The following is a 27,769-nucleotide window of genomic DNA, read 5'->3' as shown; positions in this document are numbered from 1 at the left end:
GTTACGTCTGGCCTCAAATCCTACCTCCACAAGAGCACATCGGTAGTATTTAAGCCTTCTGGAGCCTTGGATTCCTAATGTCAAATGGGATGACACATTTTTATTTGGGGTTCTTTTGATTTGTTGAGCGGGCTGAACAGAGCACAGCACTTGGTGTCTTAACTAAGAAGTTATATTAAATAAGGCGCACCAGTCCGCAGCTCTGCAGACAGGGACCTTGTTTGTCTGGCTTGTGGCTGACATTGGTGCAGATGGGTGGGTGGATGAATGTACGGATGGATAATGATGGAATTAACCAAAAAAGAACGGCCAGCTCCTTTCCAAAGCAGAGTCATTCAACTCTGCCGGTGCCTGCAACCTTGGGGCGGTGTGCCACACTCTTGCCTGTTGTGAGCCTCAGTTTCCCCTCTGTCACTGGGCTGGGATTACTCTCACAGAAAGGACTCCAGGAGCAGGCCCAATACCGCCGGCACCCAAAAGGCGCGCACGAAAGCCCAGCCGCCCACCCCAGATCGCGGACCCGCCAGCCGCCCAGCACCCTCTCTCACCCCCCTCCGCTGCTTGAGCTCCCCTCCCCGCTTACCCCAAACCCGCGCGCCGGGGGCCCCTATCCCCCCCCCCCGCCCCGAACGCACGTGACTCCACCCCTCCCCTCCCGCCCCGCCCCGTCGTCCCAGCGCGGTCTCCCGTTGGCTGCACCGGAGCGCCCCGCCCCCGTCCTGGGCGGAGCCGGGGCGCCCCGCCCGCCGCAGATCTGGTTCTGGCGTCTTGGCTCCTGCGCGGCGGGCCGACCCGGCTATCGCACGGGCGGAGCCGGGCGGCGAGGCTGCTGCTGGCAGATTGTGCCGGACTGCGGGCCGCGACATGGTGAGCAGAACCGGGAAGGGCGGGCGGATGAGGGGGAAGGGACGCGCCGAATGGGCCCGGGTGCGGCGCTGACGGGTCGGCGCCGCGGACGCCGCGCGCGGGCGGGGGCCCTTTGTCCTCCGCGGCGCGACTGGGACAAAGGAGGCGGTGGGGGGCGGAGGCTGCTCGGCGGGGCGTCTGTCCCTCTCCTCGACCCGCGGTTCTGCGCCCCGATCGGATCCTCCGGGCTGCCCCGAACACTCACTCCCAGCCTTGACGGGATTCTTGGCAGAGTCCCAGCATGGTCAAGATGGGATCAAGGGGGATGGGGGGCCCAGGGAACATCTGGAGTCGGTTTCGTCAGTGGGGAAACTGAGGCCGAGCCGCAGCGTTTGTTCCCGATCCGGTCGGCAGTGACTGCGCGACGTGGGCTTGACTCCTGGTCCACCTCCCCGCCCCCTCCCCCCCCCCCCAAAAAACCCAGGTCAGGCGGACTTGATTTGTCTCTTCAGCTGTCGTTTCCTCCGCAGCTGTCGCCCCCTGAAGGGGCCCCTGCTTCCCTCACGCCTCGCCTTGCTTCTTCTGTAGTGGGGGAGACGCGGCGTCGCCTGGCACTGCGCCTGCACGCCGCCCGCGCTTTGCACGCGGGAGCTGCTGGGGCGCTTGTCATCGGGGTCTAGTCCTCGGCCCAGGTCACCTAGACTAGCTCCTAGGAAGAGGTCAGACACCGATTCACTGCTCTCAGCCTCCAGGAGAGAGGATGCAGGTCAGGTAGATGACGTTTTAGAATCAGGTTTGAAATCGGTAATTTAGGATCCAGACTGCCTGGATTGAATAACCGCACATCCACTTTTAAGCTGTGTGACCTTGGGCAGCTGACTTAACTTCTCTAAGCTGTATTTGTCAAGTGGCAAGAGTAGTAACTCAACTCTAGGATTGTTTTGAGGCAGAAATTTTGGAGAGATCTACATGAGATGTTGAGCTCAAGCGTTCGACACCAAGGAACTTTTACAGCATCTGCTACTGTATCACTACCAAAGTTGTAGGGCTCAATAGGATCCTGAGGAGCGCCCCGCAAGTGATTTACACAGGAGGGCCAGGACTCAGGCCTGGACCATGAGACTGCAGCTGACCTTGGGGCAGTCCCCAAACTTCTCAGCCCTCGGCTCCTCTCCTGCCATGAGATCTGGCAGTGGTGTGGCATCTGGAGCAGGTTTCTCTTCTAGAGGGGAAGGTGGAGGGTGAGGGGACAGTGGACACAGCTATGCTGGATGTTAGCTCTCCTTCCGATGCTGTTATCCCTATCTGTGCTCCTGGATGGCAGAAGCCCTCTGTGATGCTGCCTGCTGGGGTTTGGCAGAACAGAACCTGGGGCAGGAAATAGTTCTGGCCTGGGGTCAGAGGATACTTGGCAGGTGGCTTTATTGGAGGATGGGACAGCACTGGAAGCGAAAACAGGCGATATTTCTTGCTCCCTTGGAGTGCCCCAGAAAGTGGGGGCTTCAGGTGGAGTGGAGCACAGAGTTCAGCAGCACTCGTGGTATGCCCAGTGAAGTGAGGAGCAGTCAGCTGGTGTCCCCAGAGAAGAGGCTGTTTGTGACATTGGGTCTGTGCCTTGGGGCGCAGGAATACAGGGGGAAGGGAGGTCATCAGGAACAGTCTGATGTGGGGTAGAGAGGGGACTCAGCTTGCCTATGTGCCCTCTGGGCTGAGCATGAATGGTGGGGTGAAGAGGTAGGGGTAACAGAGACCATCACCAAGGAAGTCCCAGAAGAGTCTCCTAGAGGAGACCGCTGCCCAGAAGTCACACTGTGTGTCATTTGCTCTGGGTCTTGAGACACCAGGACCAACAATTCTCAAGCATTGCAAACGGGGGTGGCTGTGGAGTACCCAGGCCTGTGCTGACCAGTGCTCACCTAGAAGTTGTCACTGCTGTTGCTTCCAACAAGGGACAGGATATGGCCTGTGCTCTAGCTGACCCCGGGCCTCAGTTTGCTCATCTGCAGAATAGCATGGTCGAGGCAAGTGAAGAGATAAGGTGGATTGGGGTGTAATTGCTCTGAGGTACTCCTGGGATTGTCCTCAACTGGGCTGTGTTTTGCGCAGACCCACAGGTCTTGGCGGATGAAATGGAGGTCAGTGGTGTGCAGAGGGTTGTACTAGCCAGATGCAGGGTGTCCCAGCTTCCTCTGGACTCTGCTTCTCTACTGCCACCCTTCCCTGCCCCAAGCATGAAGAGTTTGCTCTGTGGTTCTTAACCTGTGGGTCATGACCCTCTGAGGGTCGAATGACCCTTTCACAGGGGTCGCCTAAGACCATAGGAAAACACATATTTACATTACTATTCATAACAGTAGCAAACTTAAGTTATGAAGTAGCAACGAAAATAATTTTATGGTTGTTATCACCACAACACAAGGAGCTGTATTAAAGGATCACAACATTGGGAAAGTTGAGAACCACTATTTTAGTGTTCCTGTTTGGGCTCAGACCTGTTAGGCACCACATGCCTTGCCTTGCCCCTGTCTGAGCTTGGCTTTACTTCCTCTTTTCCCAAAGGCTGCTGGCAGGCATGGGGACCTGTGCTTAGGAGTCTGGGAGTGGGTGGAGTTAGGGAGCTGGCTCAAGACTAGGGTGCTCTGATTGATCCCCAGGAGAGCTAGATCTCTTTTAACTCACCACCACAGGCTTGGAACACCCAGCCAGCTTTTCCTGAGCACCCACTGTGTATCATTGGTAAGGTAGTGAGGCATGACTGTGAACATGAGGGACAGTGACCTTTTCTTAGACTCTCTGGAGGCCACAGGTCAGGAGAAACACTCCCTAAACCAGGAGACCTGCAGATAGCAGACAGCCGTAGGCAAGACTGGGGTGTGTGTAGGGGTGCAGGCTGGGCAGTGTGGGAAGAGGCAGCACCTGGAGTCCTGGAAGCAGCCCCAAGAGCCACCTCTGGGAAAGTTCCCAGCCCAGTACTAAGGAAAGAGGCAGCCACAGGACTGTTTAGGAGGCATGGGTAGCCAGGCTTCCAGCAGAGGGTGAGACAACCTCAGGAGTCCCCCCTTCTGAGGCCACTGTGTCAGGTTTAGGTCACTACTCAGGAAACACTTGGTAAATGAAAAAAGAAAGAAGCCCATTAGGACTACGCAGAGGCCACAGGCCAGGCATGGCTGGCTGGGTCACGAGTCTTTATGCTCAGAGGTCTGTCCACCTCCAGGCCTGGGGCCGCCATAGTGGACAGGAGTTTGAGGTCATCCCTGCTCTCCTGGGGTCCCTCTGGGCTGGAGCTGCTTGTGCCTCAGTTTCCTCATCAGTTCCAGGACAGCTGTTTCCCTCAGATCATGGTACCATTGTTTGATTTTCCACTTGCTATCCCAGAAGCACTCCAGACCCCAAACATACACTTCCCCTTCCTGTCCCAAAGAGAACAGGACAAAGGGTAGATGGAGCAGACCACGGTGTCCTGTGTGGTCTGGGTGCATGGGCTGTGGAATTGATGGTGACAGGGTAGGTGCCAGGCTACGGAGCAAGCAGAGCATTCTTTGGACATGCAGCTCTGGGGATGGGGGAAGGGCCAGGGGCTCGGTAGCCATGCCAGGGGAAGGAACTTCCTTGGCCTTCTGGTTGTAGAGGCTTCCTTCCTGGAGTGAATGTAAACTAGGTCAGAGTTTCTTCCTCCACCTCCATGTGGGTGATAGGTTATTCTTTGTTGAGGTTTTTGGGGACTGTCCTATACCTTGAAGGGTGTTGAACAGAATCCCTGGACTCTGCCTACCAGATGTGGTCAGGTGCACAGTTGCCCCCAGTTGAAACCTCGTGATCAAAGGTTAGGGAATGGAGCATCCTGGGCAGAAGGAACTGTGGAGGCAGGGGCCTGGGCCCAGGAGGATATTGGAGAGCACAAGGCTGGGAGCTTTGAGCAGGAATGGGAACACATTGTCAATCACTATAAGCACTTGAGCATATCCTGTGTGCTCTGATTGCAAGAGTGGACAGCCAGCCAGCTGTGTGGGACCCAGGCAGCTCAGACTCTAGAGAGCACGACGTTTGAGATCAGAGGATGCTGCCCCTCCCTGCCTAGAGCTCCCCTGCAGTCGGTGCGGGGGATGAAGGTGGTACTCCTTGGTTACAGGACCTTGGTCCTGGACACTCTGGGGCATTGATTCGGCTGTCTGTGACCTTCAGGCGGACCTGACCCCCAGCAGCCTCCATGGCTGAGTGAGAGTCATTTCTAATTAAGGGGATTATTGCTCAAGGACGCAGCAAGTTCCATCCTGTTTGGAGGGAGAATCTTCCTGTACTGTCTACCTGAGTATGTGGATGAGAAGACTTTGGACATTCAAGTCTTATTGAGTGGAGGTTGTGCTTGGCCTATGCAGGACACTCCTCTGGCATCTTCATTCCTCTAACCACACTGATGTTCATTACTAATTGGCATTAGTAAGAGAGTGGGGGACCTTGAGACACTGGAGCAGCCTGCTGGATTCAGCTGCTTGGAGGCCATAGTAGCAAAGCCCTGATCCTGGGGGCAGTGGCGGACTGGGCTTTGGGGTACCACCTAGAGATTGGAGTCCAGATTCTACAGTCCTTGTGTATCCCACGGTCTCCTTCTCCTTTGCCACTCAAAACTTTGTTTACAGATGAGAACTGGGCTCTGTGATACGGAGTTGTCTGAGGTCCTGTAGCTAAGAACATCTCAGTTCTCCATGGCCTGGGATCACTCCCTCAGCACGCCTGAACCCAGCTGGCACTCACTTCCTATTGCCACTCTTAACAGGATGATGCCCCAGGTTCTCCTTCCTGCCCTCTGAGCGCTAGCAGTACTGTTCCCCTGACATGAATGCTCTTCCTGCCAGTGTGGCCTCCCTGAAGCTCACCTACCCATCCAGTTACATCACAGCACCTGGTCCCCTGTGCTTCTGATGTGACCATACCTGGACAGGAGCCAGCTACCCCACCCCTCCTGCCTTCCCTGGAGCTTCCCCCGTACCTTTGTCTTCCAGGACCTGCTTCACTGCTGCTTGTCCGCCCTACATCCACAGGCTTCCTGAAAACCAGGGTCTTCCCAGATCAGCTGTGGCTCCACGGGACAAGAGCTGTTGGCTGTTGTGACCTCTTACCTGGGTCCAAGAAGGCTGAGACATTACGTGTTACCTGACCCCTCACAGGAGCTGTGCTGTTTCTCTACCTTTGGCTCCTTCCTCTCTAGCTCCCTGGACTAGTGGTTACTGGACATATACTGGTGCTGTCTTCTAGGGTGTCCACCTCTAGCTAGGCATGGTGGCTCAGGCCTGGGATCCTAAGGCTCAGACGGCTAAGGCCAGAGAATCATGAGTGAGATAGCCTGGGCTACAGAGGAAGACTGTTGACAGACAAAAAACAATGTACTCCTCCAACAGAAGAACCAGACTAGTGGCCAGTCCTCTTGCAGCCTCTGCCTCAACTGTCATGGTGCCCATTTCCCTTTCCACCAGAGTGACTTACTGACAGCGGAAACACCTGGGTGTCAGAAGTAGCTGGGGGAAGTAGGGTGGGTGAGCATCTGGGCAGACACAGTGGAAAGGAAATCCCACGGTTGTCACTGGGTTGAGGGCCAGTTGAGTTCACGAACTTAAAAACAGACCCCAGCAAGGGCCAACTGGGTGGCTGCTTGGCAACTGCCCTGCCAAGCCCCTGGTATAGTCTTTCCTGGCTTTGTCTTTCAGGATTGTCCTGTGCAGCCCGAATTCCAGCCTTGTTGAGCCAGCCACACCAAGAACTTCCCAGCAGAGAAGCCCCTCCAAACACTGACCATGTCTATTATGGACCACAGCCCCACCACAGGGGTGGTCACAGTCATAGTCATCCTCATCGCCATTGCTGCCCTGGGGGCCTTGATCCTGGGCTGCTGGTGCTACCTGCGGCTGCAGCGCATCAGCCAGTCAGAGGACGAGGAGAGCATCGTGGGTGATGGCGAGACGAAGGAGCCCTTTCTGCTGGTGCAGTACTCTGCCAAGGGGCCATGCGTGGAAAGAAAGGCCAAGTTGGTGACCGCCAGTGGCCCGGAAGTGCATGGCTGAGCTGGGCTGTGAAGGCCCTGGTTCCTTTGCGGCCAGCCCAGAAGCACCAAGAGGGCAGAAGCAGACATGATGCTGCGTGAGAGGGGTTGACACTTGCTGGCATGGTCTCTTCAGGCTTCATCATCGCATGCACTGACTGCGGGTCCTGGCTGTTCCTGGCCTCCCCCCTCAGCCTCCTGGTGGGGCTGCCCATTGCAGGCAGTGGGCAGGCCTGACCTTGCTGGGGCTCATGGCCCCTTAGCGCTTTTGTTACTTGAATGTTTTAGCTGAGCCTGTTTTTGATGGAGCTACTACTGTAATGCGTGAACTCACCAACCTGTGAACTGTAAATAGGCCCAGAAGCACGTGCTTAAGCCTTTGTGCTGATTTTTAAAAATACCACATAGAGCCCGTGGGGCTGGCTTGATGACTGTACTCACGGTGAGCTGAGGCATGACCGTGGAGGGTCTTTGACTGGTCAGGCCCCAGGTGCCCTTGGCAGGGCTCACGGAGGTTTATCTGTGTGTATGGAAAGGAAGTGAAGGGCTAAGCAGCTGGGTGCTTGGGCGACTTCTGCTTGGTTAGTAATGGGTAGAAGAAAAACCACACCCCTCCCTTTCGATAGCTTCAGCTTTGTTAAATAGCAGTGTGTGCAGATGGCAGTCACTGCAAGGAAGCTGCTGCATTTGTTTGGAAGCCTGTGACGGACTAGTCCCCGAGTCCTGAGGGCTGCCAGGCAGCTGAGCAGAGCAGTCTCTTGCCCTTTGTCTTGAGCATGCCCAGTACATCCCTTCAGCACAGGCCTTGCAGATCCTGCTCTGGTCCTCTGGAAACACCAGAGCCCGTGGTGGCTACTTGAAGTCTGAAACACAGTTGGCCCAAGCAAGCAAGGTTTTGTTTTTGTATTTAATATTTTCTGCACTGGAGTGGAGGTGGGGGGTATGGGCGATTCGGTTTTTTTTGTTGTTGTTTTCTTCCCACCTTTTCACAAGTGAGCTTCCTTTCCTCTCCAATGACTGCCCACTGGCTGGGTATTGGGTTTCACTTTGATCCATGGAGCTTTGTAGACAGAGCCCCCTGACCCAGCTCTAATGGCACTATGTGCTATATAAGATCATTTCTAGTGTGTACATACGCATTTACAACAGCCACCAGGATTCAAATTCAGGGAGGTAAGGGAGCCAGCAGCATGTATCTCCGGGATACCCTTTAAGTCCATGCCTATAAACTTGCTTAGATGTTAATCCCACCACTATAAGTGCATTCTAAACCATTATGATGAAAACACGAATGTGCTGGCATCTTTGGTGATGAATAGGTGGCCAGCCCTGGATTGGCCAGCATACCAATGGGCAGGAAGCAGAGAACTTCAGGCCAGGCTGGAGACAGCTTTAAAATGCATGTGAAACTAATCCATTCTCTGAAACCCCGAGTGAGGAGCTGTAGGGGACACTTTTTAGCAGCGTATGCCTCAAAGCGGGGCTGTGTGTATCCAATGTTAAGGAACAGCTCTATGTGAGGGAAGACAGCTGGAAGGACATTTGTGAAGGTAGGAATAAGACACCTCTGGTGGGCTGCTGCAGTAAGAACAGCTTAAACTCTTGGACCCCGGTGAGATAACTAGGTCTTGGAGGTGGTAGTAAGGGGTAGACTGGCCACTGGCAGAGGCAGCTTAAGATGCATGCTGGACCTGGAAGCAGTGACTCTTCAGGTCTAGGAGGTGAACAGGAGGTATGAAAGGATCTGCCCCACAGCTGGCAGAGGCTGAGGGTTTTGATCCATTCTCACCCCACTTCAGCTTTCTACCTCTAATTCTCCTTGCAGCCAGCAGCCTGTCTACTGCTGATCCTTTAGCTCCACCACCCATTGATCCAAGAACAGGTTGATCTAGGCTTTCAGTGTGAGCCTGGCTCCTGGAAATGCTCAGATCACTCCACTGTCAGACATGTTGCAGCTTTTACTATGCCAATGACATTTATCTTTTTCAGACATCACATTCTTACCAGTTACACTTTCAGGGAGCTTCCTGTCTCCTCCCCAGTTGCCAGGGAGGTCTTTGGCATTTGAGTCAGCCCATCCAGAGTGGGATGGATTGCAGAGTAACTTTAGGCACTGTGGGGTGCTGGTAGAGGTCATAGGGAGAAAAATGAAACACCTATAGAACTAGTGGACAACCACACAAGTCTTCCCTGCCCTTGTTTTCTAAGTGTACACCCGAGCCACACACTCCAATGGTTAATAAGTTATGACCTCTCTTCAGATTCTTTCTCAATAGTGCAACCTTTGTGGTGAGGTCTTCTGATGAGTAAGAAGCTAGCCTTTCGTCCTGGGGAGCAGGCAGGAACGCCAAGGCTCAGCTACTGAAGCAAGACTGACTTTCCTAGATAAATCTTCAAATGGACTGTGCTACTGTTGTGTCTCAAAGCTACCAAGTTTGTGCAATAAGTGGAAGGGAAGGGATACCATTCCTGATCAATAAATGCTGAATGACATTCAAGTTCATTTTCTAGACCACTGAGAAAATCTTTATTTACAATAAATCTCAATAAAATTTTCATAAATATATTCCCAATGTACAGTTTTCACCTCTGATTCCTTCATCTCATTCAAAAGTTAGTCTGTCCTGTTCTCATGCTTCCTCTCTGATGCCAGAGTGGAGCTGGTGGTAGAAGGTGGAGGGGTGTCACCAGGTAACTGGGTAGCACCCATGGGCTTAGAGTGGTTGGGGCGAGCCTTTTCCAGAGGGGCTGGTTCCTTAGCTCCACCCTGACCCTCCAGCTCCCTCTCCATAGTGGCCACAAGGATCTTGAGCCATGAGTGCTCAGGGAGGGGGGTCTCTGAGGCACTGGCCAGCTCTTGGAGCTCACGGGCCTTCTGCACATACAGGGCTTGCAGCTTCTGGCTGTGGCGGCGGAGCAACCTGTGCTGTTGCTCCAGAGCACGCTGTCGGCGTAGCAGGCGGTGCCCATCCCTGCGGGCACTAAAGAGCCGACCCTCTACCTTCTCCTGTGTACGGCGTAGGCTGCTCATCTCGGATCTTAGCTTCTGCATGGCATTCTCCACGTGAGAGATGTGTTCACGCTGCAGGACTGCCTTGTTCTGAACACATTCTTGGGTAGGAGGGCTGATGCCAAGGTCCTGAGGGGCAGAGGCAGGGTCTGAGTGATGCAGAATGAACCTCAGCAGATTTGGAAGGGTGATGGGGAGGTCTCCAGGGTATTTCACACTTAGGTCCTTTCTGGAGAGGAAGGAAAAATCAAAAGTGAGGGTCTCAATAGGCACGATGCAGAGACAAATGGGACTTGATGTCAGGCTGGCCACTCCGCTGAGTTCTTACTGAAAAGAAGTGATGCCCATGCAATCAGCTCTCTGTGGAGTTGAGGTACTCCACAGACTTGCACTGCAATTGTAATGAAATTCGACTTAAAAGTGTTTGTCTGTTCCTGAGAACAGAACTCAAGTGTCTGTACTTAACTTTCAGACAAGCACGCTCATGCCTAAGCCCAAAGCCAGTGAATTGGGGAGGAGGAAGAATCTGTCTGATCTACAATGGTTGGTGATCAGTCCTGGAACAGGGCTGTCCTCTGTTATCATGGCTTTTAACAGTACTCAGTAAAACTGAAAAAACAAATAAACAAAAAGCCAATAATAGCATATACTTAATGCACAGTATCTATAGCATTGTTGGCTGGCGGGGACTGTACCCCACCCAGGCTGGGGACACTGGGCTCACACCTGGACAGGTATTCCTGGCAAATGGACCAACCAAGGGACTAAGATGAATTACAGCCACTCAGCCCTGACAGCACAGAAGTGAGTTTGGTGACATTCAAAGGGGTCCGTCCCTATATCTTTGTTCCATGCTCTGATTCAGAAAGGTCCTTTTTAGAACTTGTCATTTAATTGTCCAGCCACCAAAGTTTCTCTCATGGGTATGTTTACCCGTGCATACACAATCTAGCTACCATAACTTAAAACACTACTTTCTACAGTTCTGCCTGAGGTTAATCACCATACAAAAATCAACACTCTCAGAGAGTAAAGCAATGCAGCTGATAAGACCCCAAAGGCAGTGTCCCACAATGCTCTGCTCAGTGCTGCATGTCCCCAGACAAGTGGTGTGGACTCTGTAAAATGTGGATAAGACTGCCATGTGCTTCAGCAGGCTGTTGTAAGGGTTAAATGAGTTAAGTGGATGTGCACCATTAGCTTTTTCAAAATTGCATTTTTAACCAGGTATGGTGCCATACATTTATAATCCCCCAGTCAGGAAGATCACAAGTTTGAAGCAAGCCTGGGCTACATAGTGAGACTAAGTCTCAAAAATGAGAAAAACAAAAACAAAACAAAAAACATGGTTCCTTAATGTACCAATTCGGGGCTGGAGAGATAGCTAAGTGGTTAAGAGTGTTGGCTGCTTTTTCAGGACCTGGATTAAATTCCCAGCACCCACATGGTAGCTCACAACTGTAACTCCAGCCTCAGGGGATTTGATTCCCTTTTCTGGCCTCTGAGGGCAGTGCGCACACATGTTGTACTGACATAAATGCAGGCACAACACCCATTTACAGGGCTGACTGCTCTTCCAGTGGACCTAGGTTCAATTCCCAGCACATACATGGCAGCTCACACCTGTCTGTAACTCCAGTTCTAGGGGATCTGAACACAGACATACAAGCAACCAAAACATTAATGCACATACATAAAATAAAAATAATAAAAAAAAAACATTTACAAAGAAATAATCTTTTTTTTTAAATTAAGAAGACTTGTGTGATGGCTCATACATTTAATCTCAGCACTAGGGAGACAGAGGCAGGTGGGTCTCTATGAATTTGAGGCTAAGCCTGGTCTATATAGCAAGTTCCAGGCCAGCCAAGGCTACTCTGTCTCAAAAAAACCAAAATAAATTAATAAAATTAAACAAAGTTAAAAATGGAAAAAGAATGCACTAATTAAAAAACTTGGGCACTCATTCCACACAAAGCCAGAAGCCAAACACCGAAAAATGACAAAAGTTGTTTTATTAATATGTAACCCTTTTCCTATAAAAAAAAAAAAAAATCACAAGAGAATTAAATCAGATATGCCAAACTGGGCATGGTAACTCACATTTGTAACCCAAGCACTTAGGAGGCTGAAGCAAGCCTGGGCATGGTGGCGCAGGCCTTTAATCCCAGCACTTGTGAGGCAGAAGCAGGCAGATCTCTGAGTTTAAGGTCAGCCTGGTCTACAAATTCCAGAACAGTGAGTTCCAGGACAGCCAGGGCTACACAAAGAAATCTTTTCTAGGGGAGAAGGGGAGAGGGGCTGAAGCAAGAGCATAACTAGAAGTTTGACGCTAGCCTGGACTATACTGTGAGATCCTATCACACAACAAAAAAGAAACCAGATTATGTCCCCCTCCATGTAATGTTTATGGGGGAGGGGAGAGCACCCTAAAAACTTTCAGGTAACAGAAAACAGAATTTCAGAGTTTGCAATGTCAGCTGTTTTTATCAATAATCTGGTAAGTGCTCTTTACAATAGATTTTCCCATGGAGCACTCAGCTTGACTATGGAGTGGATGGTTGGGCCTGCCACTCTATCAAGCAGCAATGGACCTGTCTTTTCTAGAGCCAAATTTAGATGCACCATTCCTGTGAAGAACTGTAAGACACCTCAGAATGTCTCTAGAGATATTTACAGAATTAGACTGGTAAGTAGAATGCTATTTTGAAGTCTTGGGGTAATGCTATGGTTCTGTTAACTGTCATGCTAAAATGCTTTCATACTTTTCATTCATTTATTTATTTTTTGGTTATGTTTTGGTTTTGGAGACAAGGTTGCATTCTGTAGCCTTGGCTGGCCTGGAACTCACTATATAGACCAGGCTGGCCATAAACTCAGATCTGCCTGCCTCTGCCTCTTGAGTATTGAGATTAAAGGTTTGTGCCATCACACCTTTTTTAAAGAAAAATTCACCTTTTTAAAAATTGCATTTATTTTGTGTTTGTATACAGTTGCAATGGCCATCCTGTGGAGGTCAAGGGACATGGGAACTGGTTTTCTTCTTCCACCATTTGGATTTTCAGAACTCTTACCAGTTGAGTCACAGCTGTTTTGTTTTAGACAGAGTCTCACTCAATATATAGTCCAGGCTGACCCTGAACTTGTGATCCTCATCTCTGTTCTCTGAACTGGGATCATGAGAGTGTGAAGTGTGACATGCTTGGCTACTTTCTTTTTTCCTTTTTTTTTTTTTTTTTTTGTGGGGGAGGGAGGGTTTGACTCAGGGTTTCTCTGTGTAGCCCTGGCCATCCTAGAACTCATTCTGTAGACTAGGCTGGCCTCAAACTCAGAGAGCTGCCTCCTGAGTGCTGGGATTAAAGGCACATGCCCTCATTGCCCAACATATACTTTTTTTTTTTTTAAAGATCAAATGTTGGCCTTTAAAACATTATTTTTCATATATTTTTTTAAAAGTAGCTAGGATACAGCATATCTATAAACTGATTCCAAAAAGTAGTTCTTTTAATCTGGGAATGGTGGCTTGTTGTTCGAGATGTAACATGAATCTTAAAAGGTCTTATTAATAAAAAAAAAAATCCAGAGCCAGATATTGGGGTGAAATCTGAAAGATCAGAGAAGCAGAGCAAGCCACAGCCAACCTCACCTTGCCAACTTCTCAGCCGATCCTGTTTCCATGAGTCCTCACCCCTGAGGGTCTTAGCTGAACTGCTGCTTAGTTCCTGTCTCCTCACACCTTATGTACCGTTCTCCACCCAGCCATGTCACTTCCTGGGATTAAAGGCGTGTATGCTTTCCAAGCAAAGGCGTGAGATCTCAAATGATGGAATTAAAGGTGTGTGCTATCATTGTCTGGCCTCTATGTTTAATCTAGTGGCTGGCTCGATCCTCTGATCCCCAGATAAGTTTTATTGTGGTGCACAATATATCACTACAGAGGCACCCTTCATTAACCTCAGCACCCAGGGTTACATACTGAGTTTCAGACCAGCTTGAGAAACAATGTGAGACTGTGATCTTAAAGGGGTTGGGGATTTAGCTCAGTGGTAGAGTGCTTGCCTAGCAAGTGCAAGGCCCTGCGTTCGGTCCTCAGCTCTGGAAAAAAAAAAAAAAGTTGTTCTCCTGAAAGCATGGTAGTAAGAGGTCCCACTGCTAGTTAGAGCTCCTCAGAAGCAGTGAAGTTCTTCCTGGGTGTGCAACACTGGAGTATTCTTGTGGAGCATGTACCCAATGCATCTGCTGGGCCAGAGATAGGCCCAAATATCTGCAGTTTGCAATGTCCTCTAGAGTAGGGTAGGCTGCTGGCTCGGGGACTGGCTCTAAGATAGCCCAGTATAAGAAGGTGAAGATCCATAACCCAGCCTCCACTTCTGAAGAAGAGAGGTAAGACCAGAGCAGGCTGTACTGTGGGCAGAGGGCAGGCCTTGGACTGCAATGGGGCACAGTCAATGTAGTTTGCAGGGATGTAAAAATCATACAAGCACTATCTCCCAATGCTCGTAGCCTTCACACCTCAGAAGCAGCCATGTCAACACCTTAGCATTCTTCCTCTGCACATCTCCACCTTGTGTAGAGTTTGCATTTTCCATAGTACAGATACCGCTTTATACTTTCACTAAAAATAGCAGGAGCAGGTGAACTATGAAAACAGTCTTATTACATGTTATCCCCTTCCGTGAGCCTCTGTACGTGATAGTTGACAGTCACGAGCCACTTACAGCTCTTGGAGCTGTCTACTGGCCCTCACAGTGCTTACTCAGCTGATTGCTTCCTGCTGGGCCAGTAGATCTCTCTATCACCTTGTGCACCCTTTCATTTATTTCCATACAAGCAACAGTCACATTACAATTTTCTCTTCACCTTCTGGCTAAGCCAAATGTTCTCTGGACCAGCTAATGATGAGCTCCCTCCACTTGTGCCCACCATCTGTTTTTAGGAAATGAGAAAAATCCCATTCCAAAACAATAAAGGCTTTGATTCACCAGACTCTGTGTTTAACAGACACGGGCAGTCTTCTACTCTTAATCAAGGGACACAGGAAGGGCTGCAGGGACCTTCAACTCAAAGAGCTTCGAGCCTTTCGAGCTGGAATTAAAGGTGTATGCCAGCATACCTGGCCTGCATTCATTCTTTTATCATACAAGGCAGCTCCGGAAGTAGAGTGCGGGCCAAGCATGTCCCTCCTGTGCACCTGTCCTGCAGGTGTCTTCCGTCCATGCACACATGCTCATTAGTCCACTTGCTGAGAGAGCCTTTGCCTGCAAAGGCATTTACTGTGTGCTCTAACTTTAGTATTTTTTAAAAGTATGTTTGGAATTTAAAAATTACATATCATTACGCTACATGCCCAACTTGTGTCCCACACAGACGAAATTGCTGGTGTTAGTGTGTCCATGATTTCTTGATTATATGGCAATTTAACACATCTCAGAGAGAAAATGGCAGAGCCAGCAGCAGAACAGACTGAGTCACACTCTGTTTTTAGTATGTGATCTGACAAGCCCCTGCTACGACAGGAAGTATTCTAGCACACATTCTTTGAGATAAAGGGCAAAAACAGAGGCAATGATTTGACAGTCCAAGGAAGCCCTCTCCCAGAGAGGCCTGATAAGCACTGTAGTGGGACAGTGACTTGTGAAACACAAGAAGTTACAACAGTGACCACAGCATGGGCCAGGGTCCTCCCTATAGAATCCTGCAAACACATTTTCCACAGGGGACGTGAGTGGATCTCCATGTGGACCTATGTATGAGAAGGGGTCAGCACCCAGCTTCCTTAACTTTGAGGGTTTGTTCCCCTTTATTGTGGAAACCTTTGGGCCTACACTCAATGCCAAGCCTAGCTCTCTCTGCTAATGTCTCACCCGTTTACAGTAGCTTTCAGTTGGGTGACAGACAACCTCAGAGCAGACTGTACACATGCAGAGAGAGCTCCCTAGGAATGGAGCAGTGGGTAGGGGCTGCCAGTATCTCCCAGGGTGAGAGGGACCAGCAGGTATCAGCAGGATTCATCCCACACAAACATGAGCACTTTCTACAGGTTCACACAGATATGAAAGCTAATTAGTTCCCAGAGCCACATGAATGCTTATGTAAGAAAGACCTTAGAGAAGAGCCAGTGTCAAAGAAAACCAGCCATGTCAGGCATGGCAGTACATGCCTTTAATCCCAGGGCTTGGGAGGCTGAGTTCAAGGTCAGTGTGGTCTACATAGTAAGTTCTAGGACAACCAGAGCTACATAGTGAGACCTGTCTCAAAAACAAACCAAAAACAGAAAGAAAATCACAACACATGACATTCCAACACTGGATCTCTTTTCCTCTGTATTCCTAATGGCACGATTTTAACAATAGTGTAGAACACAATGAAAGATTTACAACAGAAGCCCATTTCACCTTCAGGCTTCAACAGGAAAATCCCACCTGCCCAATCCTGAAAAAAACTCAGCCTTACCTATTGCAGGGAAAAAACAAAACAGTAGGAAGACGGTCAACCATGAATTCCCAAGGAAGATCATTCTGAGACACATCGATCCTGGCAGAGGCAAAGGGAAAGGGTTGGTAAGACGCGACTGGCCAAACCTGAAGAACCTGGAGTTCTTCTATGCCCTAGCGTGAGTCAGGCACCTACACTTTAAGAACATGAGCCACTGTCCACCCTGGGTAATACAAGAACCTAAAATGAAACATAAATCTCCCAAGCTGCCTCAGTGAAGGAGTACTTCATCTGCTGACAGGATCTGGTGAGCATTTCAATTGGTGCATTATTTCTAGAAAAAGAAAGCTATTGAGCACAGCACACACAGCAGGTCTCTTTGAAGATTACACTTTATAGTCTGTAAATCTGAAGGCCAGAGTGCCACTTCTTCCTTTTTACGCTTGTATTTCCCCCATCATGGAGCCTCACTGCTAAAGCTGGTCTAGTTCTCACTATTTAGCACAGGATGGCATCAAACTCTCAACAGCCATCTTGTCTCATCATCCCTAGTGCTGGGATTACTGGTATGTGCCACCAAGGTCAACAGATTAATTTATGAGTAAAAAAATGGCATCTACTAAATCACCCACCCTGTGGTCAATTACTGTGGAATAATCTACAACTGCTCTGGTGAATGGCCCTCCAGCAGCACTGAGCTGGGCAGGTGATGAGGATCCACATACAGGGCTGATGGCATCCTTTAAGTGGGGGATATTCATGACCAGTGTACACGGAAGATGAAAATGCCTGGACCTATTCATCTGGTGGAGGTTTTCAAAAAGTGTAAATGGTGTGAGATGATCAGGCAGTATAAACTGGAGTTATGTATTTGCTCAAAGTGGCATATGGGCAAGGGATGTAGCTGAGTTGGTAGAGTGCTCACTGAGCATAATTTATAGCTAAGCCCTTCTTAAACCTGGCATGGTGGTGCACACCTATAGTCTCAGCACTCAGAAGACAAAAGCAAGAGGGTCACAAGGTCATCCTTGGCTGCAGTTAGTTAGAGGCCAGCCTGGGAAACAGGAGACCCTGTTTCAAATATACACACAGAAAACTCCAAAACTGACACAGTCAAATGCAAATGCAATTCCCCTCCCCCCACACACCTTTTAACAAAATGTCATGTCTACCTCTGCCTGTGAAAGCCTATCTGAAACACTAGAGACCCTTTCAGCCAAGTGGTACTGGCCACCATACTTTATAATTGAGTGCTTTTTCTCTCCTAATGTGCACTTCAATGAAGAGTCAATTGTGAAGTGAAAATACTATTAAAAAAACCCAGGGGAACTGCACTGGGCCACTGGAGGCTTCTGCCTGGGATCCTTTCAGGTGTGGCTTGTAAACTGACACAGGCGCAGTCACATGGCTCATCCTTTATTCTTGTCCATTAATTAAAGGAAAGGACCAATTTAGCAATGGACTGAAATGTTCACTGTGCCAACACTACTGACATACACTTTCCTGCTGCTGTGAAGAATGCTGTAAGGACTGGCCCACACATATCTGGAATCCCTACTTTCCTGCTGTGGATATCGTTCTGTATAAATAAAACACTGATTGGCCAGTGGCCAGGCAGGAAGTATAGGTGGGACAAGGAGAGAGGAGAATTCTGGGAAGTGGAAGGCGGAATGAGGGAGACACTGCCAGCCACTGCCAGGACAAGCAGCATGTGAAGATGCCGGCAAGCCACGAGCCACGTGGCAAGGCATAGATTTATAGAAATGGGTTAATTTAAGATATAAGAACTAAATAACAAGAAGCCAGCTGCAGCCATACAGTTTGTAAGCAGTATAAGTCTCTGTGTTTACTTGGTTGGGTCTGAGTAGCTGTGGGGCTGGCAGATGATAGAGATTTGTCCTGACTGTGGGCCAGGCAGGAAAACTCTAGCTACACTTTCCCAAGTCCCAAAGTGAATTAACAGAGTCAAAAACGTACAACTGTTTTTTGTAACTTCTTGTACATGTCAATTCCATTAGCTATGTCTGACTATACTAACTTTATTTTATCAGTACAAGATCCTGTCACTTGGATGCATTTATAAATTTAATAAGTTTATTGGTGTTTTAATTTAATTTACATTTCTCAGGTTATAGTTTCCCAGTTGTTTGTTTCTTCTGTCACATGCCTGTGTTCTTTGTATACACTGGAGTTTACCTGTCCTTAAGACCCCCCACCACCACCACGCTTTTTGCTTTGTTTTTTTTCCCCCCAGACAGGGTTTCTCTGTGTAGCCCTGGCTGTCCTGGAACTCTCTGTAGACCAGGCTGGCCTTGAACTCACAGAGATTCACCTGCCTCTGGTTCCCAAGTGCTGGGATTAAAGGTGTGGCCACCACCACCTGGCCAAGCATTTTATTAAAAACTCCTTCACTATTTTGAGACAGGGTGCCTTATCTAGGCTTGTCTCTAATTCACTATGCAGCTGAGATGACCTTGAACTTCTGATCCTTCTGCCTCCACCTCCTGAGTGCTAGAATTACCAGCATGAGCCACCACCTGGTTCACCTGATTTATGCAGAGCTGTGGATTGAACCAGGGCTTTGTGTATACCAGACCGCACTCTATCACCTGGGCTACAGCCCCAATCCATTTTAAATGTGGCATACCTAGAATATGAACTCCTGAGCCTGAATACTGGTCCCTAATTTACATGTTCCATAATTATAGGCAAGTTGCTTAATATTTCTGTGCATAAGATTAATTAAAAGAAAACGATGGATAGATACAAGACCTGCGCTGGATGTTCTGAGGTTTAAGCCTATATGTATGTAACAATCTCTCAGCACAGAAACTTCTCAAATTTGGCTCTGATTATTACTGAGAATACATAGCAGGCAGCAGGTAAAATATACACATACATGTGCTTATGACTACCTTTTAAAGCATGTTTTTATTAGGATTAGGGATTATAGCTCAGTGGTAGAGCACTTGCTTTGCATGCATGAGGTCCCGGGTTCAATCATACTACTAACAAAAAAAAAAAGCATCAAGTATGTTGTTTTCACTGTACATACTTACAATGGAATATGTTCATCTTTTGTTATCTTTTCATCAGAAAGATTGTATCTCTATCTTCTGTTATTTTTTTTCTATGATCTGGTCTTTCACATCGCAAGGATGGAGAGGAGAAGATATATATTAAAGCTAAATTGCTCACTTCCTGATCTCACAAACTAGATTTGAGGGCTTGGTAAAGTGTTTATTATATAAGCATAAGAACCTGAGTTGGATCCCCAGAACACACAGACAACCACACAACCATGTGTAGTGGTGCACATTTGTAATCCCAGTGCTAGGAGGCAGACACAGTAGGTTCCTTGACCAGCCAGGCTAGCCAACTGGTGAGCTCCAGGTTCACTGAGACCCTGATTTTAAAAATAAGGTATACTACCCCATCAGTTAGCCATGAAGGTCCCAGAGGCCCTCCAAACAGCACAGGCTACTGCTATTGCTCTTGGCTGTTGACCAGAACTAGATGGTAAGACTCTATTGCAGACACCACACACCCTGGCTATAGGACAGAAAAATCAAGCTGGAAAGGAAATAGAAAGACTTCTCTTCTAACCACACATAAGATGCTACTACTGGGCAGCTGGGAAAGAAAAGTCATCAATAATGTTACCCAGTGGTAGACCTTGCATGCCTACAATGCTGACCTCCATGCAGGATGTGTCCACAGGCACAACAGTGGCAGGAGTATTTTCTGGTTGGATTTGGATTTGAGGGCTAGGAGGGGATTCATGCCTGGTATTGTAAAACCCATCAACAGACCAAACTTACTACTGTTGTTCTACTAAATGCACATGGTGTCGAACTGCCTTCTAAGTGTTTATGCTTATACCCACAGGCAAATGCTGCTCTCAGCTTTTATCAGAGAAGCTTCTGTTTGCAGCCAACAGCTGTGAATGCAGAAACTCGGGAGACAGGAGATTTAAGAACAGATGACTGGGGGGGATGGCCAATTGCAATTATGAACTCACCACATTTAGTCATGAACAGGGGAAGGGCTCACGGGCCTACTGGGGACCCATTAGCTACTGATGATGCTGGGGGAGGAGAAGTACTGATCTTCAATAGTGTAGCCATTGGTATGTCCTCTATGCTCTGTGTGTAGCTCCACACCCATGAGCACTGGGGCGACTCCGGTTAAACTCGATTACCAAACAAAAACAGCCAGAGTGGTGGTGCACGCCTTTAATTCCAGCACTTGGGGAGGCGAGGCAGGCGGAGCTCTGTGAGTTCGAGGCCAGCCTGGTCTACAAAGTGAATTTCAGGACAGCTAGAGCTGTTACACAGAGAAACCCTATCTATCTCGAGAAAAACAAAAACAAAATGACATGACATCAGGATGGGGAGAAGAGTGAGAGGGCTGACAGGTGGAAGGGTGAACAAAAGGTGGGCCCTGAGTGTCATCAGGAAGTATATGTCAAACTGTCAAGGAGCTGGGCATGGTGGTGTACATCTCCAATCCCAGAACCCAAGAGGCAGAGGTAGGTGGCTCTGAGTTCAAGATCAACCTGGTTTACATGGTAAGTTCCAGGCCAGCCTAGGCTACATAGCAGACCCTGTCTCAAAATAAAACAACGCAAGCATACCCACATACACAACTGTCAAGGAATAAATGTAATTAAACTGGTATTTGAGGGCAGGTATGGTAACTAACAACTGTAAGCCTAGCACTTGGTAAACCAAGGCAGAAGAACTGCAAGGAATTAAAGCCCAGCCTGGGTTACATAGTAAGTTCAACCCATCCTGAACTACAGAGTGAGAGCCTGTGTTAAAACAAACAAAGGATTCAAAATGTGTTTATACAAAAGGCCACATAAAGCACCATGGAATCACAAACCTAGACACATGGCTATTATCAAACTGATTTCACCAACGAAGAGGGAACAAGGGCAAAGGCTCTGAGTCCCAGGGCTGGGTGGCAATTCTGGGCATCCCCTTCCCAAGACATGCAAGCAGCCAAACCTGCACCTGTTTTCCTATGAATCCAATCAGCAATAAACATCTTCATGATCATTAGAGGCAAGCCCACCTACCACGGGCTAGGTGGCAGTGAGGACCCATGACCCTATAGACTGGTGTCCTTACCTTGCCACGGTAAATGTGTCTTCTGGCAGGAGCCGAGCTAGCTGGATGAAGATGTGATTGAGAGATGGGCAAAAGCCGCACCACGGTGTGTAATAGAGCAGCAGAACATCCTGTGGGAAGGCGAGACAGTTACTCACACCTGGTCCTAGACCTCATTTCCTGCTGTGCTCAGAATCCTGAAGGCATTGAGTCACTGACTGTGCAGGATTCATGGCGAGATTTTTTTCATCTTTAGTTCTAATTATGTGTTTTCCTTACAGTCTCTGCAGTTAGAAATCTGCACATGTTCCACCACCAGACCACTCTGCATATCAGAAATAGTCGTTTCCCCCCAATGACTACCACTGTAGAAATGAAGAGGAATGGATGGCTTGAGTTTTGCCCCACTCCTGAGCCCCTAAGCATGTTTCTTGTAGTGCTCTACCATGACGTCATCTCTCCACTCCCATACCTGTTTCTGAAGGGTTACTTCCCAGAAGGTATCAGTTGTCACTTCAGTGATTAAATGCTGAGATGGAAACTGGGCAGAGTCACTTCCAGTAAGATGCCTTTTCAAGGGACTGTAGAGAACACTGAAGTTTTGAATAAAAGACTCTAAAAATAAAGAGAAAATGAGATCACCTTTGCTCTAGGTACAAGTAGGATAGCTCACCTACTTTAGAACTGAAATGATCTCCCATGCTTACTTTCTTATTGTTGTGATTTTATTTGGGGGTTTTAGTTTTGTTTTGAGACAGTGTCTTACTTTGTAGCCCTAGCTGACCTGGAACTTGCTATGTAGACCAGGATGGCCTTGAACTCAAGAGATCCACCTGCCTCTGCCTCTTGAGTAATAGCTTTCGCCTCCACACCCAGCTCCATGGGTTGCTTATGTTTTTTTATCACCTCAACTAAGCAAACCCTGGCACAACAGTGCCCAGGTTGCCATCATGCTTGACTTTGTATTAACTCAGAGGACAGTCCTTTACTAACAAAATACCATGTAGGTGGGATGCTCAATACAAAGTGGGATGAATTCCATCCTGCTCTTTTCCAAAGAGACTGCCACACATACACAGCATGAGAACTCACATAGCAACGCACACTGTACCTTTTGCAAGAGAGGCAGCTTTGAACGGTAAGCTCTTTAAGCATCACTACAAATGCAGTGACAGTACAATACAAGGATGTTTAATGATCATTAATCTGAGGCCGAGGAGCATTTTTGTTTCCTTTATTAAAGTTCTTCAAGTTTTCTTTTTTTTTTAAAAGCTAACAAAAATAATTATACATAGTGGAAAAATATATAAATATATAATATTATATATTTTTATATATAATATATAAATATTATAAATAATATATAAATATATATAAGTATATATACTTATATATATATAAATAAATAAACCAAGTAATAAAAGCTCTAACTTAAGCCAACAATCTCATCCTTCCCATCAATACCATCATCTCAGAATCCTCTGCCTCAGTGAAGCAACACTAGTCTGAACTTTGCTTCTCTCTTCCAACTCCCTCCAATGGAGGCCTTAACAGACAATGACTGGCTCTGCAGAAGCAGGAGGAAGTAGAGTGTCATGTGAACACTAAAGACATGTCCTTATCATAGCTGAAAAACACTCAGTTCGCTATAGTTTTGGACTATGAAACCAAGATTTCTCAATCTGAATGAAGCCTAAATTCTGAAGCTACCCGAGCTGACTTAGGAGTTAACCCCCTAAGTAACTTATTTTACAAGGACTCTCAAAATTGCTACCAAGGATAGAATAGCTGGCCCAAGAGAGAATAGCTGGGACACAGTTGATATAGAAGATAAAATGAAGCCTGAAGAGGGATTCTTTCAGGAAACCCGAAAATTCAAAGTAACGTGTCTGAGCTTCTCTGAGCTAAGTATTACTCACAGAATCCAGAGAACTCAATCACCACTTACTTTAAAACTTACATGGCACACACCTTTAATTCTATAGCTTGAGAGGCAGAGGCAGGAGGATCTCTCTGAGTTTGAGGCCAGCATGGTCTACATAGTGAATTCTAGGACAGCCAGGACTATATAGACATACCCTATCTCAAAGAAGGAAAAAAGCCAGACAAGTAACAATAACAAAAACATGGTTGGGAGTTGTAGAAAGACAGCATTCTGTTGAAGATCACTGGCTGCTCTTCCAGAGGACCTAGGTTCAATTTTCAGCATCTACATGGTAGTTCACAATTGCTTACAATTCCAGTTCCAAGAGATCCAATGCCCTCTTCTGGCCTCTCTAGGTACCAGACATACATGCAGGCAAAATACCATACATATAAAAAAAATAAAAATTTAAACTACATGCTTGGGGAGATGGAGAGATAGCTCAGCAGTTAAGAGCACTGACTGCTCTTCCAGAGGACCCAGGTTTGATTTCTAGCACCTACATGGTGGCTCAGAACCACCTGTAATCAGTTCCAGGAGATCTGATGTCCTCTTATGGCCTTCACAGATACTGAACATGTGTTGGTAGATAGACATACATGCAACCAAACACCCATGCACATAAAATAAAAATAAATAAATATCAAAGCAAAATAAATTACAGTTGTTTCATTTTAAGAAAGCTCACGGAGTTGGGGATTTAGCTCAGTGGTACAGCGCTTGCCTAGCAAGCACAAGGCCCTGGGTTCGGTCCTCAGCTCCAGAAAATTAAAAACCAAAAAATAAAAAAAAATAATAATAATAATAAAGAAAGCTCACTACACCAACATATCATGAATTGGGAGTAACTGGACTCCATAAAGTGACTGATCACAGGTTTGCTTTGAGCATTGAGGAGCTCCTGTAATTATTATAATTTGATACAGAAAAAAAAAACTTTACATGAGTCCTTTCACAAAAGTTGTGGTGATATATTGTGTATCCTAATAAACTTGCCTGAGGATCAGAGGACAGAGCCAGCCACTAGAATAGACATAAAGGTCAGGCAATGGTGGTACATACCCTTAATCCTATCACTCAGGAGGCAGAGATCCATCTGGATCTCTGTGAGTTTAAGGCCACACTGGAAACAGAGCCAGGCAGTGGTGGCACACACCTTTAATCCCAGGAAGTGATATCTGGGCAGAGAAAGGTATATAAGGCATGAGGAAACATGAACTTACTCTCTTTAGGCTGAGGATTTCATAGAGGTAAGAACTAGTGGCTGGCTGCTCTGCTTCTCTGATCTTTCAGCTTTAACCCTGATATCTGGTTCTGGGTTTTTTATTAAAGGATCATCTTAGATTCCAACAACAAAGGTGGCTAATGTGAATGCTTCACCTGGACCAACGAAAGGATAGCCAGAAGGACTAGTACTAAGGGGAGCTCCGCTCACACTGCTTTCATACTCTCTCAACTTGGAAATCAATTTCCAGGGATGCTGAACTAACAAGGCTTTTGAATTTTTACTTTCCTGTGTTGTATGTCAGGGACTTTGGCAACATCCTGGGAACAGTACAGCATGAGTCCATTTGCTGCTGCTGCTGCCAAGCCCCAGGAGCCAACTCTGGGGAACTTTCCCACAGTAAAGCCTTAGGTCATCCCAAGTGGTTTTCACTGGTTTGCAACCTGTTCTCAACACTTGTGTGTTGCAATGTAGGGACTGGGGGTCAAGGAAGGCTTCCCCAACATGCCAGAAAATTTCAGCAGAACAAATGAGCCTGATTGGCCCTGACACTCATACATTCAACCCTGTGAAACAAGAATGAACAAGACAGTCTAAGCTCACTCCCTTCCGCTTCAGTTCCTTTCAATTGCTGGTGCTATTAATGGCCATGCTCATCAGCCCCTGCACGTCCCATTAGAAAGGTTCTCGCCACTCTGTCTGGCATGGAAGCCAGGTTCCTGGGATTAATGCTTGCTCAGCCTTGGAAATGTGACAGAAGTTGCCAATCTTGGTCTCTTAACCCCCATGGGTTAGCTGACAAACTCAACCAGAATTAGGCAAATTGAAGCTTCTACTCTATTTACCAGACAAACTGGTTTCCTTTCAAGCTGACCAACAGATAAAGACAACTTATGGTCAGGTGTCTGAAGACTTCAAATGAGCTATGAAGCTGACATCACCCCATGATCAGGAATAATGAGACCATCAATGCAAGTTATGGCTCTTAAGCTAAACAAAGCTTATTATGCTCAGGGAGACAAACCACCTACAGTACCTAGGGTGAACTTCATGAGGGCCTGTTTGGGGTCCAAGATATAGTGCGACTCTTCTTTCACATCAACAATTGTGGCAAACTCCTTCACGGGAGCAGAGCTCGGTGCACCCAGTCTCTCTGCATATAACCAAAATAAATTGGAATCCAAAAGGTAGATATTCAGGGTCTTGTTGGTTCTGCAGCTCAGGCCTGTGAAGGTTGTGCTAGTGAGGCCCACTTCAGGAAAGTGGTACCTGTTCTCCTCAATGTGAGGAATGGAGCTCAGGGCAGTGGACTCACAGCTCTTCTCTAGGGAAGAGAATGCGATGGCCGGGGCTGTAAAGACATCCTGTTCAGAGTCAGTGAAGCTTGCCATGCCCCGGGATATGGTCCTGCAACATGCAGTGTAGTAGCTGAAAGGGCTGTAGGAGGTTAAAAAATTGCTGCATTCTATGCTGCCCGACACCACGTGATAAAAGGTCTGCTCCTTGAGGTAGAACGAATCCAGAGCGGCTGCCATCTCGAAGAAGCTGCACTGTGGCACACTCACTGAGCTCGGCTTGGTACCACCCACTGTCTGGTTGACACACAGTTCACAGACATTGTGGGTCCTGGAGAGGGCTGGCCCCTGTGGCACCACCACTGTGTTACAGCAGGGAGACGCTGACATCAGCTGAACATCAGGCAGTGGAGCTAGCAGCTCTGGTGCCAGGGACTGGAACACAGGTGCCTCCACCCGCCGAAGGTGTTGAAGGAGGCGCTCCACCACCTGGTCCCCGTGACAGTTATTGTACTCCAAGGCCACTTCGGTGATCTGAAAGACAGGGCAGGACTGGTAAGAGACAGGACTACGGATATAGAGAAGGCAGCTTTGCTGCCTGGATGGCATCCCTAAGTCACAGAAGAGCCCAGGCCAACATTGCCTCAAAGGAGAAGTGGTCATACCAAAACCCTTCTGCTCTAGCTGCCCTGGAACTCACTCTGTAGACCAGCCTGGCCTCGAACTCACAGAACTCCAGCCTCTGCCTCCCAAGTACTAGAATTAAAGGCGTGTGCCACAGGTCTATTTTTCACAACATGCCCCTCTATCAGCAAGCACCGAACCATTGTTCTGAATTAAAGGGTTCTAGAAATGTCTGCCCACCATAGATAAATGAAGTCCAGCCCATAAAACTGTAGGGTTGTGTCCAGACCATTCAAAGAATCAGAACAGACTTGAACCCTGTTGCCTTCCAGGTGAATGCACTTTCTTCACACCTTTAACATTTCCCTACGCTGTCATTTTTCTCCACGTTTACTAAGTCTGAAAACTTCCCAAATACATGTAGATTTAAGTAAATTTACAGCATATATTCTCCCAAATATATTCATGCCTTCCAGATCACCAATCCAGCCTGCTCCCAACTGTCCATGCCCATCTTCCCTTTCTAGAGTATCTATCTCTTCCCCTCCCTGTACCACTGTGGCTGGGTCTCAGCATCATCAGGTTAGAGACCTCTACTTCTGCTCAGGTCACCACCCTCCTCTTCCTTACAACTGAACTTCCACACTGATGTCTCCTTCTAAAGTACAACCCTAAGCATAATGGATACTCCTTGGCCAAGTGGTATTTGGTGGCTTTCTATTACCTGTAGGATAAATACAGTCATACTCTGGCCCATTTGCCTTTCCAGGCTCATGCTGCCCCCTTTAGACCAGACCAGGTCTTCTTATAGTGCTGCACCTTACTGATGCCTGGCCAGGGAACCTGCCTCCTCCTCCAGCTGTTGCTAAGACCTTCAAATTAGGAGACTGCTCAGGTAAAGGCAACCCCACTCTGAATGGTAAATGAACTAGCTTCTGCAAGTCTAGTCCCTGACACTCCTCCCATAACCTCAAAAACTTCTGCTAGAACATCTCTTTTCTTTACAGGTTTATGGATCCTCACTGACAGGACCAAGTTTGAGCACATGTGAACACATGGCATTTCAGAGAAATATGCACAGTATCCTTTCTTGAAGAGAGCAACCACCTTACTCTCAATTAAGGTCATCTTCAGCTGCTCAGTGAGTTCAAAGCCAGCCAGGGCTACATGAAACTGTCTCAAACAAAGAAGTGTGTAAGTATGTATGAACCATTTAATGAATACACTTTCAATTTAGACAATTTCTATAACAACATTTATGG

At 47.8% G+C, this 27,769-nt stretch overlaps 2 protein-coding genes across 6 annotated transcripts in view; one reads left to right on the top strand and one right to left on the bottom strand.

The window, feature by feature from the left end:
* The first annotated feature begins 760 nt into the window (after positions 1-760).
* Positions 761-8,554, top strand: Snn (stannin). Its single transcript, XM_059269991.1, has 2 exons — positions 761-867; positions 6,549-8,554. The coding sequence occupies exon 2, from the start codon at positions 6,636-6,638 to the stop codon at positions 6,900-6,902; it is 267 nt and encodes an 88-aa protein (XP_059125974.1). The 5' UTR covers positions 761-867; positions 6,549-6,635; the 3' UTR covers positions 6,903-8,554.
* An 825-nt stretch (positions 8,555-9,379) lies between these two features.
* Positions 9,380-27,769, bottom strand: part of Txndc11 (thioredoxin domain containing 11) — a 72,839-nt gene continuing 54,449 nt past the window's right edge. For 4 of the 5 annotated variants that reach the window (XM_059269986.1, XM_059269988.1, XM_059269989.1 and 1 more), the window contains 5 exons: positions 25,625-26,417; positions 21,912-22,054; positions 21,461-21,570; positions 16,344-16,424; positions 9,380-10,119 (listed from right to left, as the gene is read on the bottom strand). In XM_059269986.1, the coding sequence (XP_059125969.1) occupies positions 9,495-10,119; positions 16,344-16,424; positions 21,461-21,570; positions 21,912-22,054; positions 25,625-26,417 (1,752 nt within the window). In that variant the 3' untranslated portion in view covers positions 9,380-9,494. The remainder of the gene's footprint in view (positions 10,120-16,343; positions 16,425-21,460; positions 21,571-21,911; positions 22,055-25,624; positions 26,418-27,769) is intronic. The other variant, XM_059269987.1, reaches the window with a different exon arrangement.

Source organism: Peromyscus eremicus, chromosome 8a (assembly GCF_949786415.1).
Source record: "Peromyscus eremicus chromosome 8a, PerEre_H2_v1, whole genome shotgun sequence".
Classification (NCBI taxonomy): Eukaryota; Metazoa; Chordata; class Mammalia; order Rodentia; family Cricetidae; genus Peromyscus; species Peromyscus eremicus.
Note: the sequence above shows the minus strand (reverse complement) of the source record. Positions and strands in the feature narration are given on the sequence as shown.